The sequence below is a fragment of the Oncorhynchus nerka genome, linkage group LG5, assembly GCF_034236695.1.
Source record: "Oncorhynchus nerka isolate Pitt River linkage group LG5, Oner_Uvic_2.0, whole genome shotgun sequence".
Classification (NCBI taxonomy): domain Eukaryota; kingdom Metazoa; phylum Chordata; class Actinopteri; order Salmoniformes; family Salmonidae; genus Oncorhynchus; species Oncorhynchus nerka.
Genome location: NC_088400.1, coordinates 11,333,900 through 11,349,365, shown reverse-complemented (window position 1 = coordinate 11,349,365; position 15,466 = coordinate 11,333,900). Strand labels below are relative to the sequence as shown.

General features: G+C 41.5%; 1 protein-coding gene across 1 annotated transcript in view; it reads right to left on the bottom strand.

The window, feature by feature from the left end:
- The window catches only part of LOC115127152 (gamma-aminobutyric acid receptor subunit beta-2-like), a 144,417-nt gene that overhangs the window by 23,317 nt on the left and 105,634 nt on the right, over positions 1-15,466 (bottom strand). The window contains exons 6-7 of the mRNA XM_065018364.1: positions 2,366-2,503; positions 1,715-1,867 (exon numbers count right to left, since the gene is read on the bottom strand). Coding sequence (XP_064874436.1) covers positions 1,715-1,867; positions 2,366-2,503 — 291 coding nt within the window. The remainder of the gene's footprint in view (positions 1-1,714; positions 1,868-2,365; positions 2,504-15,466) is intronic.

The window sequence follows — 15,466 nt, the reverse complement described above, 5'->3', positions numbered from 1 at the left end:
GACAACAACGTATGTTCTAACACTGTGACAACAACGTATGTTACAACACTATGACAACAACGCATGTTATAACACTATGACAACAACGTATGTTCTAACACTATGACAACAACGTATGTTCCAACACTATGACAACAACGTATGTTCTACACTATGACAACAACCCATGTTCTACACTATGACAACAACGCATGTTCTAACACTATGACAACAACCCATGTTCTAACACTATGACAACAACCCATGTTCTAACACTGTGACAACAACGTATGTTATAACACTATGACAACAACCCATGTTCTAACACTGTGACAACAACGTATGTTACAACACTATGACAACAACGTATGTTCTACACTATGACAACAACGTATGTTCTAACACTATGACAACAACGTATGTTCAAACACTATGACAACAACGTATGTTCCAACACTATGACAACAACGTATGTTCTACACTATGACAACAACCCATGTTCTACACTATGACAACAACGCATGTTCTAACACTATGACAACAACCCATGTTCTAACACTGTGACAACAACGTATGTTATAACACTATGACAACAACCCATGTTCTAACACTGTGACAACAACGTATGTTACAACACTATGACAACAACGTATGTTCTACACTATGACAACAACGTATGTTCAAACACTATGACAACAACGTATGTTCTACACTATGACAACAATGTATGTTCTAACACTATGACAACAACGTATGTTCTAACACTATGACAACAACGTATGTTATAACACTATGACAACAACGTATGTTATAACACTATGACAACAACGTATGTTCTAACACTATAACAACAACGTATGTTCTAACACTATGACAACAACGTATGTTCAAACACTATGACAACAACGTATGTTCTAACACTATGACAACAACGTATGTTCTAACACTGTGACAACAACGTATGTTCTAACACTGTGACAACAACGCATGTTACAACACTATGACAACAACGCGTGTTATAACACTATGACAACAACGTATGTTCTAACACTATGACAACACCGTATGTTCCAACACTATGACAACAACGTATGTTCTACACTATGACAACAACCCATGTTCTACACTATGACAACAACGCATGTTCTAACACTATGACAACAACCCATGTTCTAACACTGTGACAACAACGTATGTTATAACACTATGACAACAAACCATGTTCTAACACTGTGACAACAACGTATGTTACAACACTATGACAACAACGTATGTTCTACACTATGACAACAACGTATGTTCTAACACTATGACAACAACGTATGTTCAAACACTATGACAACAACGTATGTTATAACACTATGACAACAACGTATGTTCTACACAACATTTTAGAACGATGCAAACACTATGATAACAACGTATGTTCTACACTATGACAACAACACATGTTCAAACACTATGACAACAACGTATGTTCTACACAACATTTTAGAACGATGCAAACACTTTGACAACAACGTATGTTCTACACTATGACAACAACGTATGTTCAAACACTATGACAACAACGCATGTTCTACACGACATTTTAGAACGATGCAAACACTATGACAACAACGTTTGTAAACATTGTCATATAATGTATAAGTTTAATTTGATTTACGGATTGATTGGTTGATTGACTCATGAAATCTCGATAACGTTATTGATGGAATTCGATGGGCAGTCTTACCCAGGGCCACTCTGGCAGCGGAGGCATCATAGTTGATCCAGAAGGAGACCCAAGACAGGATGGTGATCAGAATAGAGGGCATGTAGGTCTGGAGGATAAAGTAGCCGATGTTCCTCTTCAGCTTGAAGCTCAGAGACAGACGTGGGTAGGAACCTGCATGGAGGAAAACAGACAGAACTGTATGTATTTTATTTTGCTTTATTAAACCAGGTAAACCATTAAGAATACATTGTCTTTTACAAATAATGACCTGAAGTGGAGGGATCAGAACTGAAAAAGCAGAGAAAGGTAATATATGGAATATCTGTGGATCACCCCCCTGAAAAGCTACTGTGTAGCCATAGATATACAGTACCTACTCATTCCAGGGTTTTCCTTTATTTGGACTATTTTCTACATTGTAGAATATTAGTGAAGACATCAAAACTATGAAATAACACACATGGAATCATGTATTAACCAAAATGGTGTAACCAAATCAAAATATATTTTAGATTTTAGATTCTTCAAAGTAGCCACCCTTTGCCTTTTGACAGCTTATCACACTCTTGGCATTCTCTCAACCAGTAATCACGAGGAATGCTTTTCCAACAGTCTTTAAAGAGTTCCCACATACGCTACATAGGTATCAAAATGGCCACCACTGTGTACCTGTAGAGAAGACCACATTCTTGGAGACCAGTTTGTAGTCCACGATGGAGAACTGAGGCAGCTCTATTCTCTCCACCCCAGACACAGCTCCATCTCCCCCTCGCCAGTAGAACTCAATGTCATCAGTGGTGTAGCCATCTGCAATATGTCGAAGATAAACACACAACGCAGAGACAGAGGACTAGAGGTTAAAAGGACAATAAGTCAATAGAGTAATAACGATCAATGGAAATAGTTTTTTCTGTAATAGGGAATTATTGATCCATGGTTCAGAGACATGGGAGGAATATGTCTTCTGAAATAGGATACTAGTTATGTGACCATTGGCTGGTTTTATTGCAAGGAATTATAAAACTACATGCTGTTCCTTTGTTCTGGAGAGAGAATCACTGAGAGAGAATCACTGGAGAGAATCACTGGAGAGAATCACTGAGAGAGAATCACTGGAGAGAACCACAGGAGAGAATCACTGGAGAGCATCACTGAGAGATAATCACTGAGAGATAATCACTGGAGAGAATCACTAAGAGAGAATCACTGAAGAGAATCACAGAGAGAGAATCACTGTAGAGAACCACAGGAGAGAATCACTGAGAGAGAATCACTGGAGAGAATCACTGAGAGAGAATCACTGGAGAGAATCACTGAGCGAATCACGGGGAGAGAATCACTGGAGAGAATCACTGAGAGAGAATCACTGAGAGAATCACTGAGAGAGAACCACTGGAGAGAATCACTGAGAGAGGATCACTGTAGAGAATCACTGAGAGAGGATCACTGGAGAGAATCACTGGAGAGAATCACTGAGAGAGAACCACTGGAGAGAATCACTGAGAGAGGATCACTGGAGAGAATCACTGAGAGAGGATCACTGGAGAGAATCACTGGAGAGAATCACTGAGAGAGAACCACTGGAGAGAATCACTGAGAGAGGATCACTGTAGAGAATCACTGAGAGAGGATCACTGTAGAGAATCACTGAGAGAGAATCACTGGAGAGAATCACTGGAGAGAATCACTGAGAGAGGATCACTGTAGAGAATCACTGAGAGAGAATCACTGAGAGAGAATCACTGAGAGAATCACTGAGAGAGAACCACTGGAGAGAATCACTGAGAGAGGATCACTGTAGAGAATCACTGAGAGAGAACCACTGGAGAGAATCACTGAGAGAGAATCACTGAGAGAATCACTGAGAGAATCACTGAGAGAGAATCACTGAGAGAGAACCACTGGAGAGAACCACAGGAAAGAGCATCACTGAGGACAGGGGAGAGAACCACAGGAAAGAGCATCACTGAGGACAGGGGAGAATGACCATCTACCTCCCTGTATGACGTGTCCTCTTTGAATAAACCTATTTTCCTCTCCCAGATTTGCTTTGTAGTTTGTGTTATTGAAGAATAAGATACATTGCTAACAACAGGTACTGGAGATTCAGAACACACACCACACTAACACAGAGTGCCAGAATGGTAGGAATGGCTATGGCCTATGTCAAACGGCAGGGACGCTCTCACACACGTTGAGTAGACAGCTGTTCCTCAAAGATGATATTCTTGTTCCTGTAATGCTTACTATTTATATATCAACAATTTATATTCTGGTGTGTCAAATGTTACTGGAGAACATAATGTTAGGTTTAATATTAAATACAATTATAAATGGAGATTTCAAAGAACATTTCAGGGGACCAAAAATGGTTAGCTAACTGGGTAGATCCTCTGTTCAGCTTACATGGATGAAGCCCCATGCAGCAACTCATGGACCCTTCTGTTGTGATAACCCTTCTGTTGTGATAACCCTTTCTGTTGTGATAACCCTTCTGTTGTGTTATCCCTTCTGTTGTGTTAACCCTTCTGTTGTGTTAACCCTTCTGTTGTGATAACCCTTCTGTTGTGATAACCCTTCTGTTGTGATAACGGTTCTCTCTCTCTACCCCTCTCTCTCTACCCCTCTCTCTCTCTACCCCTCTCTCTCTATCCCTCTCCCCCTCTCCCTCTCTCTCTACCCCCTCTCTCTCTATACCCCTCTCTCTACCCCCTCTCTCTCTCTCTCTACCCCATCTCCCCCTCTTTCTCTACCCATCTCTCTCTACCCCTCTCTCTCTACCCCTCTCTCTCTATCCCCTCCCCCTCTCCCTCTCTCTCTACCCCCTCTCTCTCTACCCCCTCTCTCTCTACCACTCTCTCTTCTCTCTCCCTCTCTCTACCTCCTCTTCCCCTCTCCTCTCTCTCTACCCATCTCTCTCTACCCCCTCTCTCTCTCCCTCTCTCCACCTCCTCTCCCCCTCTCCCTCTCTCTCTACCCCCTCTCTCTCTACCCCCTCTCTCTCTTTCTCTCTCCCTCTCTCTACCTCCTCTCCCTCTCTCTCTACCCATCTCTCTCTACCCCCTCTCTCTTTCTCTCTCCCTCTCTCTACCTCCTCTTCCCCTCTCCCTCTCTCTCTACCCATCTCTCTCTACCCCCTCTCTCTACCCCTCTCTCTCTATCCCTCTCCCTCTCTCTACCCCCTCTCTCTCTCTCTCTACCCCATCTCCCCCTCTCTCTCTCCCTCTCTCTACCTCCTCTCCCCCTCTCCCTCTCTCTCTACCCCTCTCTCTCTACCCCTCTCTCTCTCTCTCTCCCTCTCTCTACCTCCTCTCCCTCTCTCTCTACCCATCTCTCTCTACCCCCTCTCTCTCTACCCCTCTCTCTCTATCCCTCTCCCCTCTCTCTACCCCCTCTCTCTCTCTCTCTCTACCCCATCTCCCCCTCTCTCTCTCCCTCTCTATACCTCCTCTCCCCCCTCTCCCTCTCTCTCTACCCCCCTCTCTCTCTACCCCTCTCTCTTTCTCTCTCCTCTCTCTACCTCCTCTCCCTCTCTCTCTACCCATCTCTCTCTACCCCCTCTCTCTCTACCCCTCTCTCTCTATCCCTCTCCCCCTCTCTCTACCCCTCTCTCTCCCCCCTCTCTCTCTCTCTACCCCATCTCCCCCTCTCTCTCTATACCCCTCTCTCTACCTCCTCTCCCCCTCTCTCTCTCTCTCTACCCCCTCTCTCTCTACCCATCTCTCTCTACCCCCTCTCTCTCTACCCCTCTCCCTCTCTCTCTACCCCTCTCTCTCTACCCCCTCTCTCTCTACCCCTTTCCCTCTCTCTCTACCCCTCTCTCTACCCCCTCTCCTCTACCCCCTCTCCCTCTCTCTCTACCCCCTCTATCTCTCTTACCCCGTCTCCTCTCTCTCTCTCCATCTACCCCCTCTGCCCCTCTCTCTCTCTCGCTCGCTCTACAGCATCTCTCTCTCCCCCTCTCTCTCTAACCGCTCTCTCCCCTCTCTTTCTCTCTCTCCCCCTCTCCCCCTCTCTCTCTCCCCTCTCTCAATTCAATTCAATTGACTTTATTGACATGTTCAGCTTACATGGATGAAGCCCCATGCAGCAACTCATGGACCCTTCTGTTGTGATAACCCTTCTGTTGTGATAACCCTTTCTGTTGTGATAACCCTTCTGTTGTGTTATCCCTTCTGTTGTGTTAACCCTTCTGTTGTGTTAACCCTTCTGTTGTGATAACCCTTCTGTTGTGATAACGGTTCTCTCTCTCTACCCCTCTCTCTCTACCCCTCTCTCTCTCTACCCCTCTCTCTCTATCCCTCTCCCCCTCTCCCTCTACCCCCTCTCTCTCTATACCCTCTCTCTCTACCCCCTCTCTCTCTCTCTCTACCCCATCTCCCCCTCTTTCTCTACCCATCTCTCTCTACCCCTCTCTCTCTACCCCTCTCTCTCTATCCCCTCCCCTCTCCTCTCTCTCTACCCCTCTCTCTACCCCCTCTCTCTACCCCTCTCTCTTCTCTCTCCCTCTCTCTACCTCCTCTTCCCCTCTCCCTCTCTCTCTACCCATCTCTCTCTACCCCCTCTCTCTCTCTACCCCTCTCTCTCTATCCCTCTCCCCCTCTCCCCTCTCTCTACCCCCTCTCTCTCTCTCTCTACCCCATCTCCCCCTCTCTCTCCCTCTCTCTACCTCCTCTCCCCCTCTCCCCTCTCTCTCTACCCCCTCTCTCTCTACCCCTCTCTCTTTCTCTCTCCCTCTCTCTACCTCCTCTCCCTCTCTCTCTACCCATCTCTCTCTACCCCTCTCTCTTTCTCTCTCCCTCTCTCTCTACCTCCTCTTCCCTCTCCCTCTCTCTCTACCCATCTCTCTCTACCCCCTCTCTCTCTACCCCTCTCTCTCTATCCCTCTCCCCCTCTCCCCTCTCTCTACCCCCTCTCTCTCTCTCTACCCCATCTCCCCTCTCTCTCTCCCTCTCTCTACCTCCTCTCCCCCTCTCCCTCTCTCTCTCTACCCCCTCTCTCTCTACCCCTCTCTCTTTCTCTCTCTCCTCTCTCTACCTCCTCTCTCCCTCTCTCTCTACCCCCTCTCTCTCTACCCCTCTCTCTCTATCCCTCTCCCTCTCTCTACCCCCTCTCTCTCTCTCTACCCCATCTCCCCCTCTCTCTCTCCCTCTCTATACCTCCTCTCCCCCTCTCCCTCTCTCTCTACCCCCTCTCTCTCTACCCCTCTCTCTTTCTCTCTCCCTCTCTCTACCTCCTCTCCCTCTCTCTCTACCCATCTCTCTCTACCCCCTCTCTCTCTACCCCTCTCTCTCTATCCCTCTCCCCCTCTCTCTACCCCTCTCTCTCTACCCCCCTCTCTCTCTCTACCCCATCTCCCCCTCTCTCTCTATACCCCTCTCTCTACCTCCTCTCCCCCTCTCTCTCTCTCTACCCCCTCTCTCTCTACCCATCTCTCTCTACCCCCTCTCTCTCTACCCCTCTCCCTCTCTCTCTACCCCTCTCTCTCTACCCCCACTCTCTCTACCCCTTTCCCTCTCTCTCTACCCCTCTCTCTACCCCCCTCTCCTCTACCCCCCTCTCCCTCTCTCTCTCTACCCCCTCTATCTCTCTTACCCCGTCTCCCTCTCTCTCTCCATCTACCCCCTCTGCCCCACTCTCTCTCTCTCGCTCGCTCTACAGCATCTCTCTCTCCCCCCTCTCTCTCTAACCGCTTTCTCCCCTCTCTTTCTCTCTCTCCCCTCTCCCCCCTCTCTCTCTCTCCCCTCTCTCAATTCAATTCAATTGACTTTATTGACATGGCAAGTTCATTATTACTTACATTGTCAAAGTATACATATCGAAAAATATGTCAAATATATATATTTATATATAAATAAATGGTGGGACCAACAGCATTAATAATAGTAGTACTGGACATGGGATTATCATTAACAACAACTACAACAACAATACATTAAAGCAATGGTAGTGGACCAGTGTCAACATGACTGAGAAGACACATGACCTGGTAGTGGACCAGTGTCAACATGACTGAGAAGACACATGACCTGGTAGTAGACCAGTGTCAACATGACTGAGAAGACACATGACCTGGTAGTGGACCAGTGTCAACATGACTGAGAAGACACATGACCTGGTAGTGGACCAGTGTCAACATGACTGAGAAGACACATGACCTGGTAGTGGACCAGTGTCAACATGACTGAGAAGACACATGACCTGGTATGAAAGACAACCCTAACCCTCTCTCTCTGTCTCTCTCCATATATCTCTCCCTCTCTCTCCTCTCTCACTCTGTCTTACCCCTCTCTCTTTCTCTCTCTACCCCCCCCCCTCTCTCTCATCCCTTTCTCTTTTTTATATCTATCCCTCTCTCTCCATATATCTCTGAATCTCTCTACCCACCTCTCTATCTCTCTCTCTCTCTTTCTATCCCTCTCTCTCTCCATATATCTCTGCCTCTCTCTCTACCCACCTCTCTATCTCTCTCTCTCTCCATATATCTCTGCCTCTCTCTCTACCCACCTCTCTCTCTCTCTCTTTCTATCCCTCTCTCTCTCCATATATCTCTGCCTCTCTCTCTACCCACCTCTCTCTCTCTCTTTCTATCCCTCTCTCTCTCCATATATCTCTGCCTCTCTCTCTACCCACCTCTCTCTCTCTCTTTCTATCCCTCTCTCTCTCCATATATCTCTGCCTCTCTCTCTCTACCCACCTCTCTATCTCTCTCTCTCTCTTTCCTTCTCTGTGTACCACTTCCTCTGCTTGCCACTCATAATAAGAGGCAGTGACCTATTTAGATGCAATGAATAATTAAACTCTCAGGCTTTGATTTCTGAAAAATGAAGACATAATTCTCCCACTGCCTCGCTCTGACCCAGGATAGATGGCTAGATAGGAGTGGTGAGAAGATTAAGGACACTATAGCTGGTCATTGTATTGGTGTGGCCAGTCAGTCAGTGAGATATCTATTACTAATGGTGACGTATGGATGAAGAATCAGATACTATAGAAACACTACCACTATTAAAATACAGCCTATCCCACTTACGACACCAATGTAGCTAGTCATTGTTTTGGCATGTCTATCATTGAGATTTGTAATGTCTAGTCTGACAGTTATGGCACAGATAGGACAGAATAAAAACTACCAGTATCAAACGACAAAGCAGCCCAAGCCAAAAACATAGTACTATACCTAATCCCTGTGTAAAAATATGTAGCACCAACTGATATAATCCACACAGCACCAACTGATATAATCCACGCAGCACCAACTGATATAATCCAAGCAGCACCAACTGATATAATCCACACAGCACCAACTGATATAATCCAAGCAGCACCAACTGATATAATCCATGCAGCACCAACTGATATAATACACGCAGCACCAATTGATATAATCCACACAGCACCAACTGATATAATCCACACAGCACCAACTGATATAATCCACACAGCACCAATTGATATAATCCACGCAGCACCAACTGATATAATCCACACAGCACCAACTGATATAATCCACGCAGCACCAACTGATATAATCCACACAGCACCAACTGATATAATCCACGCAGCACCAACTGATATAATCCACACAGCACCAATTGATATAATCCACGCAGCACCAACTGATATAATCCACACAGCACCAACTGATATAATCCACGCAGCACCAACTGATATAATCCACACAGCACCAACTGATATAATCCACGCAGCACCAACTGATATAATCCACGCAGCACCAATTGATATAATCCACGCAGCACCAACTGATATAATCCACGCAGCACCAATTGATATAATCCACGCAGCACCAACTGATATAATCCAAGCAGCACCAACTGATATAATCCACACAGCACCAACTGATATAATCCATGCAGCACCAACTGATATAATCCAAGCAGCACCAACTGATATAATCCACGCAGCACCAACTGATATAATCCACACAGCACCAATTGATATAATCCATGCAGCACCAACTGATATAATCCAAGCAGCACCAACTGATATAATCCACACAGCACCAACTGATATAATCCACACAGCACCAACTGATATAATCCACGCAGCACCAATTGATATAATCCACACAGCACCAACTGATATAATCCACACAGCACCAACTGATATAATCCATGCAGCACCAACTGATATAATCCATGCAGCACCAACTGATATAATCCACACAGCACCAATTGATATAATCCACACAGCACCAATTGATATAATCCACGCAGCACCAATTGATATAATCCACGCAGCACCAACTGATATAATCCACGCAGCACCAATGATATAATCCACGCAGCACCAATTGATATAATCCACGCAGCACCAACTGATATAATCCACGCACCAACTGATATAATCACGCAGCACCAACTGATATAATCCACGCAGCACCAACTGATATAATCCATGCAGCACCAACTGATATAATCCATGCAGCACCAACTGATATAATCCATGCAGCACCAACTGATATAATCCATGCAGCACCAACTGATATAATCCATGCAGCACCAACTGATATAATCCATGCAGCACCAACTGATATAATCCACGCAGCACCAACTGATATAATGGCAAACTGATATAATCACGCAGCACCAACTGATATAATCCACGCAGCACTGATATAATCAACTGATATAATCCAGCACCAGCACCAGCACCAACTGATATAATCCACACAACACCAACTGATATAATCCACGCAGCACCAACTGATATAATCCATGTAGCACCAATTGATATAATCCACACAGCACCAACTGATATAATCCACACAGCACCAATTGATATAATCCACGCAGCACCAACTGATATAATCCACGCAGCACCAACTGATATAATCCACACAGCACCAACTGATATAATACACGCAGCACCAACTGATATAATCCAAGCAGCACCAACTGATATAATCCAAGCAGCACCAACTGATATAATCCACACAGCACCAACTGATATAATCCATGCAGCACCAACTGATATAATCCATGCAGCACCAACTGATATAATCCACACAGCACCAATTGATATAATCCACGCAGCACCAATTGATATAATCCACACAGCACCAACTGATATAATCCATGCAGCACCAACTGATATAATCCACACAGCACCAACTGATATAATCCATGCAGCACCAACTGATATAATCCATGCAGCACCAACTGATATAATCCATGCAGCACCAACTGATATAATCCACACAGCACCAATTGATATAATCCACGCAGCACCAATTGATATAATCGAAGCAGCACCAACTACAGTCCAATACTACTATGCAGTAGGAACTGTCTGTCCAGTTTATCCACTAGTACAACAACCCAGTACAACAACCCAGTATCAGTCCAGTCAGCCCCAGCCACCATGCTGGGGGATCTAATGTGTTGTTTCACACCTGCATCGCATTTATAACTATCTCCTTAGTGTTAGTTTCCTTATATTTATAACTTTAGTGTTAGTTTAGTGTTAGTTTCCTTATATTTATAACTTTAGTGTTAGTTTAGTGTTAGTTTCCTTCCATTTATAACTTTAGTGTTAGTTTCCTTACATTTATAACTTTAGTGTTAGTTTCCTTATATTTATAACTTTAGTGTTAGTTTCCTTACATTTATAACTTTAGTGTTAGTTTCCTTATATTTCTAACTTTAGTGTTAGTTTCCTTATATTTCTAACTTTAGTGTTAGTTTCCTTACATTTATAACTTTAGTGTTAGTTTCCTTATATTTATAACTTTAGTGTTAGTTTCCTTACATTTATAACTGTCTTTAGTGTTAGTTTCCTTATATTTATAACTTTAGTGTTAGTTTCCTTCCATTTATAACTTTAGTGTTAGTTTCCTTCCATTTATAACTTTAGTGTTAGTTTCCTTCCATTTATAACTTTAGTGTTAGTTTCCTTACATTTATAACTTTAGTGTTAGTTTCCTTCCATTTATAACTTTAGTGTTAGTTTCCTTCCATTTATAACTTTAGTGTTAGTTTCCTTACATTTATAACTTTAGTGTTAGTTTCCTTACATTTATAACTTTAGTGTTAGTTTCCTTCCATTTATAACTTTAGTGTTAGTTTCCTTACATTTATAACTTTAGTGTTAGTTTCCTTATATTTATAACTTTAGTGTTAGTTTCCTTACATTTATAACTTTAGTGTTAGTTTCCTTCCATTTATAACTTTAGTGTTAGTTTCCTTCCATTTATAACTTTAGTGTTAGTTTCCTTCCATTTATAACTTTTAGTGTTAGTTTAGTGTTAGTTTCCTTCCATTTATAACTCTTAGTGTTAGTTTAGTGTTAGTTTCCTTCCATTTATAACTCTTAGTGTTAGTTTAGTGTTAGTTTCCTTCCATTTATAACTTTAGTGTTAGTTTCCTTACATTTATAACTTTAGTGTTAGTTTCCTTCCATTTATAACTTTAGTGTTAGTTTCCTTACATTTATAACTTTAGTGTTAGTTTCCTTCCATTTATAACTTTAGTGTTAGTTTCCTTCCATTTATAACTTTAGTGTTAGTTTCCTTCCATTTATAACTTTAGTGTTAGTTTCCTTCCATTTATAACTTTTAGTGTTAGTTTAGTGTTAGTTTCCTTCCATTTATAACTCTTAGTGTTAGTTTAGTGTTAGTTTCCTTCCATTTATAACTCTTAGTGTTAGTTTAGTGTTAGTTTCCTTCCATTTATAACTTTAGTGTTAGTTTCCTTCCATTTATAACTTTTAGTGTTAGTTTAGTGTTAGTTTCCTTCCATTTATAACTCTTAGTGTTAGTTTAGTGTTAGTTTCCTTCCATTTATAACTTTAGTGTTAGTTTCCTTCCATTTATAACTTTTAGTGTTAGTTTAGTGTTAGTTTCCTTCCATTTATAACTCTTAGTGTTAGTTTAGTGTTAGTTTCCTTCCATTTATAACTTTAGTGTTAGTTTAGTGTTAGTTTCCTTACATTTATAACTTTAGTGTTAGTTTCCTTACATTTATAACTTTAGTGTTAGTTTCCTTCCATTTATAACTTTAGTGTTAGTTTCCTTCCATTTATAACTTTAGTGTTAGTTTCCTTACATTTATAACTTTAGTGTTAGTTTCCTTCCATTTATAACTTTAGTGTTAGTTTCCTTACATTTATAACTTTAGTGTTAGTTTCCTTCCATTTATAACTTTAGTGTTAGTTTCCTTACATTTCTAACTTTAGTGTTTAGTTTCCTTACATTTATAACTTTAGTGTTAGTTTCCTTATATTTATAACTTTAGTGTTAGTTTCCTTATATTTATAACTTTAGTGTTTAGTTTCCTTACATTTATAACTTTAGTGTTAGTTTCCTTATATTTATAACTTTAGTGTTAGTTTCCTTACATTTATAACTTTAGTGTTAGTTTCCTTACATTTATAACTGTCTCTCTAGTGTTAATTTCCTTACATTTATAACTTTAGTGTTAATTTCCTTATATTTATAACTTTAGTGTTAATTTCCTTATATTTATAACTTTAGTGTTAGTTTCCTTACATTTATAACTGTCTCTCTAGTGTTAATTTCCTTACATTTATAACTTTAGTGTTAATTTCCTTATATTTATAACTTTAGTGTTAGTTTCCTTACATTTATAACTTTAGTGTTAGTTTCCTTACATTTATAACTTTAGTGTTAATTTCCTTACATTTATAACTGTCTCTCTAGTGTTAATTTCCTTACATTTCTAACTTTAGTGTTTAGTTTCCTTACATTTATAACTTTAGTGTTAGTTTCCTTATATTTATGACTTTAGTGTTAGTTTCCTTACATTTATAACTTTAGTGTTAGTTTCCTTACATTTATAACTTTAGTGTTAGTTTCCTTACATTTATAACTTTAGTGTTAGTTTCCTTACATTTCTAACTTTAGTGTTAGTTTAGTGTTAGTTTCCTCACATTTATAACTTTAGTGTTAGTTTCCTTACATTTATAACTTTAGTGTTAGTTTCCTTACATTTATAACTTTAGTGTTAGTTTCCTTATATTTCTAACTTTAGTGTTAGTTTCCTTACATTTATAACTTTAGTGTTAGTTTCCTTATATTTCTAACTTTAGTGTTAGTTTCCTTACATTTATAACTTTAGTGTTAGTTTCCTTACATTTATAACTTTAGTGTTAGTTTCCTTACATTTATAACTTTAGTGTTAGTTTCCTTACATTTATAACTTTAGTGTTAGTTTCCTTACATTTATAACTTTAGTGTTAGTTTCCTTACATTTATAACTTTAGTGTTAGTTTCCTTATATTCATAACTTTAGTGTTAGTTTCCTTATATTCATAACTTTAGTGTTAGTTTCCTTATATTCATAACTTTAGTGTTAGTTTAGTGTTAGTTTCCTTACATTTATAACTTTAGTGTTAGTTTAGTGTTAGTTTCCTTACATTTATAACATCAGTGTTAGTTTCCTCACATTTATAACTCTAGTGTTAGTTTCCTTAGACGTGCTTCTACACCTGCATTGCTTGCTGTTTGGGGTTTTAGGCTGGTTTTCTGTAGAGCACTATGTGACATCAGCTGATGTAAGAAGGGCTTTATAAATACATTTGATTGATTGATTGACTTCCGATCAACAGAGTGTGGACAGGGCCAGCCAAGAGACTATGAGGCTGGGGAGGGGAGGACGGCTTGTCGGCCGTGTGTGTGTGTGTGTGTACGTTTGTAGATGTGTGTGTGCATGATTTGCATTTATGTGTGTTAGTGATGCCCCGGTTAACTCATAACGGGTAGTTTAAGGTTATGAAATATTGTATGGATGAAGGGCAGGTGGCAGGTCGAACAAAGTGAAAACAATACCTGAAAAAACATCTAGAAATGTTTCATTCTTATGCAATTTAAATCTATAGGCTACACTGAGGTTTTTATTTCAGGTTATCCGGCATTGGTGCCTAAAGCCTAAGACTTAGTGCTGAACTGTATGCTGTACGCCAAAATAGCCTGCATTTCAATCACCGAATGCTTTTGGAATCGGGCAGATAAAGTTAATTTAACTTCAATCCACAGAGGCAAAAAAAAAGACAATGATGGAGTTGAAGTCAATAAGATAAATATTTTAAAAAAATTAAAAGCTGTGAAAAGGAGAGTTGAAAAGAAAGGGAAGGGAGAGTCAGAACAGTGGAGAGTCAGAACAGTGGAGAGTCAGAACAGTGGAGAGTCAGAACAGTGGAGAGTCAGAACAGTGGAGAGCCAGAACAGTGGAGAGTCAGAACAGTGGAGAGTCAGAACAGTGGAGAGCCAGAACAGTGGAGAGTCAGAACAGTGGAGAGGATGATAGCAGTGGAAAGTCAGAACAGTGGAGAGTCAGAACAGTGGAGAGCCAGAACAGTGGAGAGTCAGAACAGTGGAGAGGATGATAGCAGTGGAGAGTCAGAACAGTGGAGAGTCAGAACAGTGGAGAGGATGATAGCAGTGGAGAGTCAGAACAGTGGAGAGTCAGAACAGTGGAGAGCCAGAACAGTGGAGAGTCAGAACAGTGGAGAGGATGATAGCAGTGGAGAGTCAGAACAGTGGAGAGTCAGAACAGTGGAGAGGATGATAGCAGTGGAGAGTCAGAACAGTGGAGAGTCAGAACAGTGGAGAGTCAGAACAGTGGAGAGTCAGAACAGTGGAGAGGATGATAGCAGTGGAGAGTCAGAACAGTTGAGAGTCAGAACAGTGGAGAGTCAGAACAGTGGAGAGTCAGAACAGTGGAGAGGATGATAGCAGTGGAGAGTCAGAACAGTGGAGAGTCAGAACAGTGGAGAGTCAGAACAGTAGAG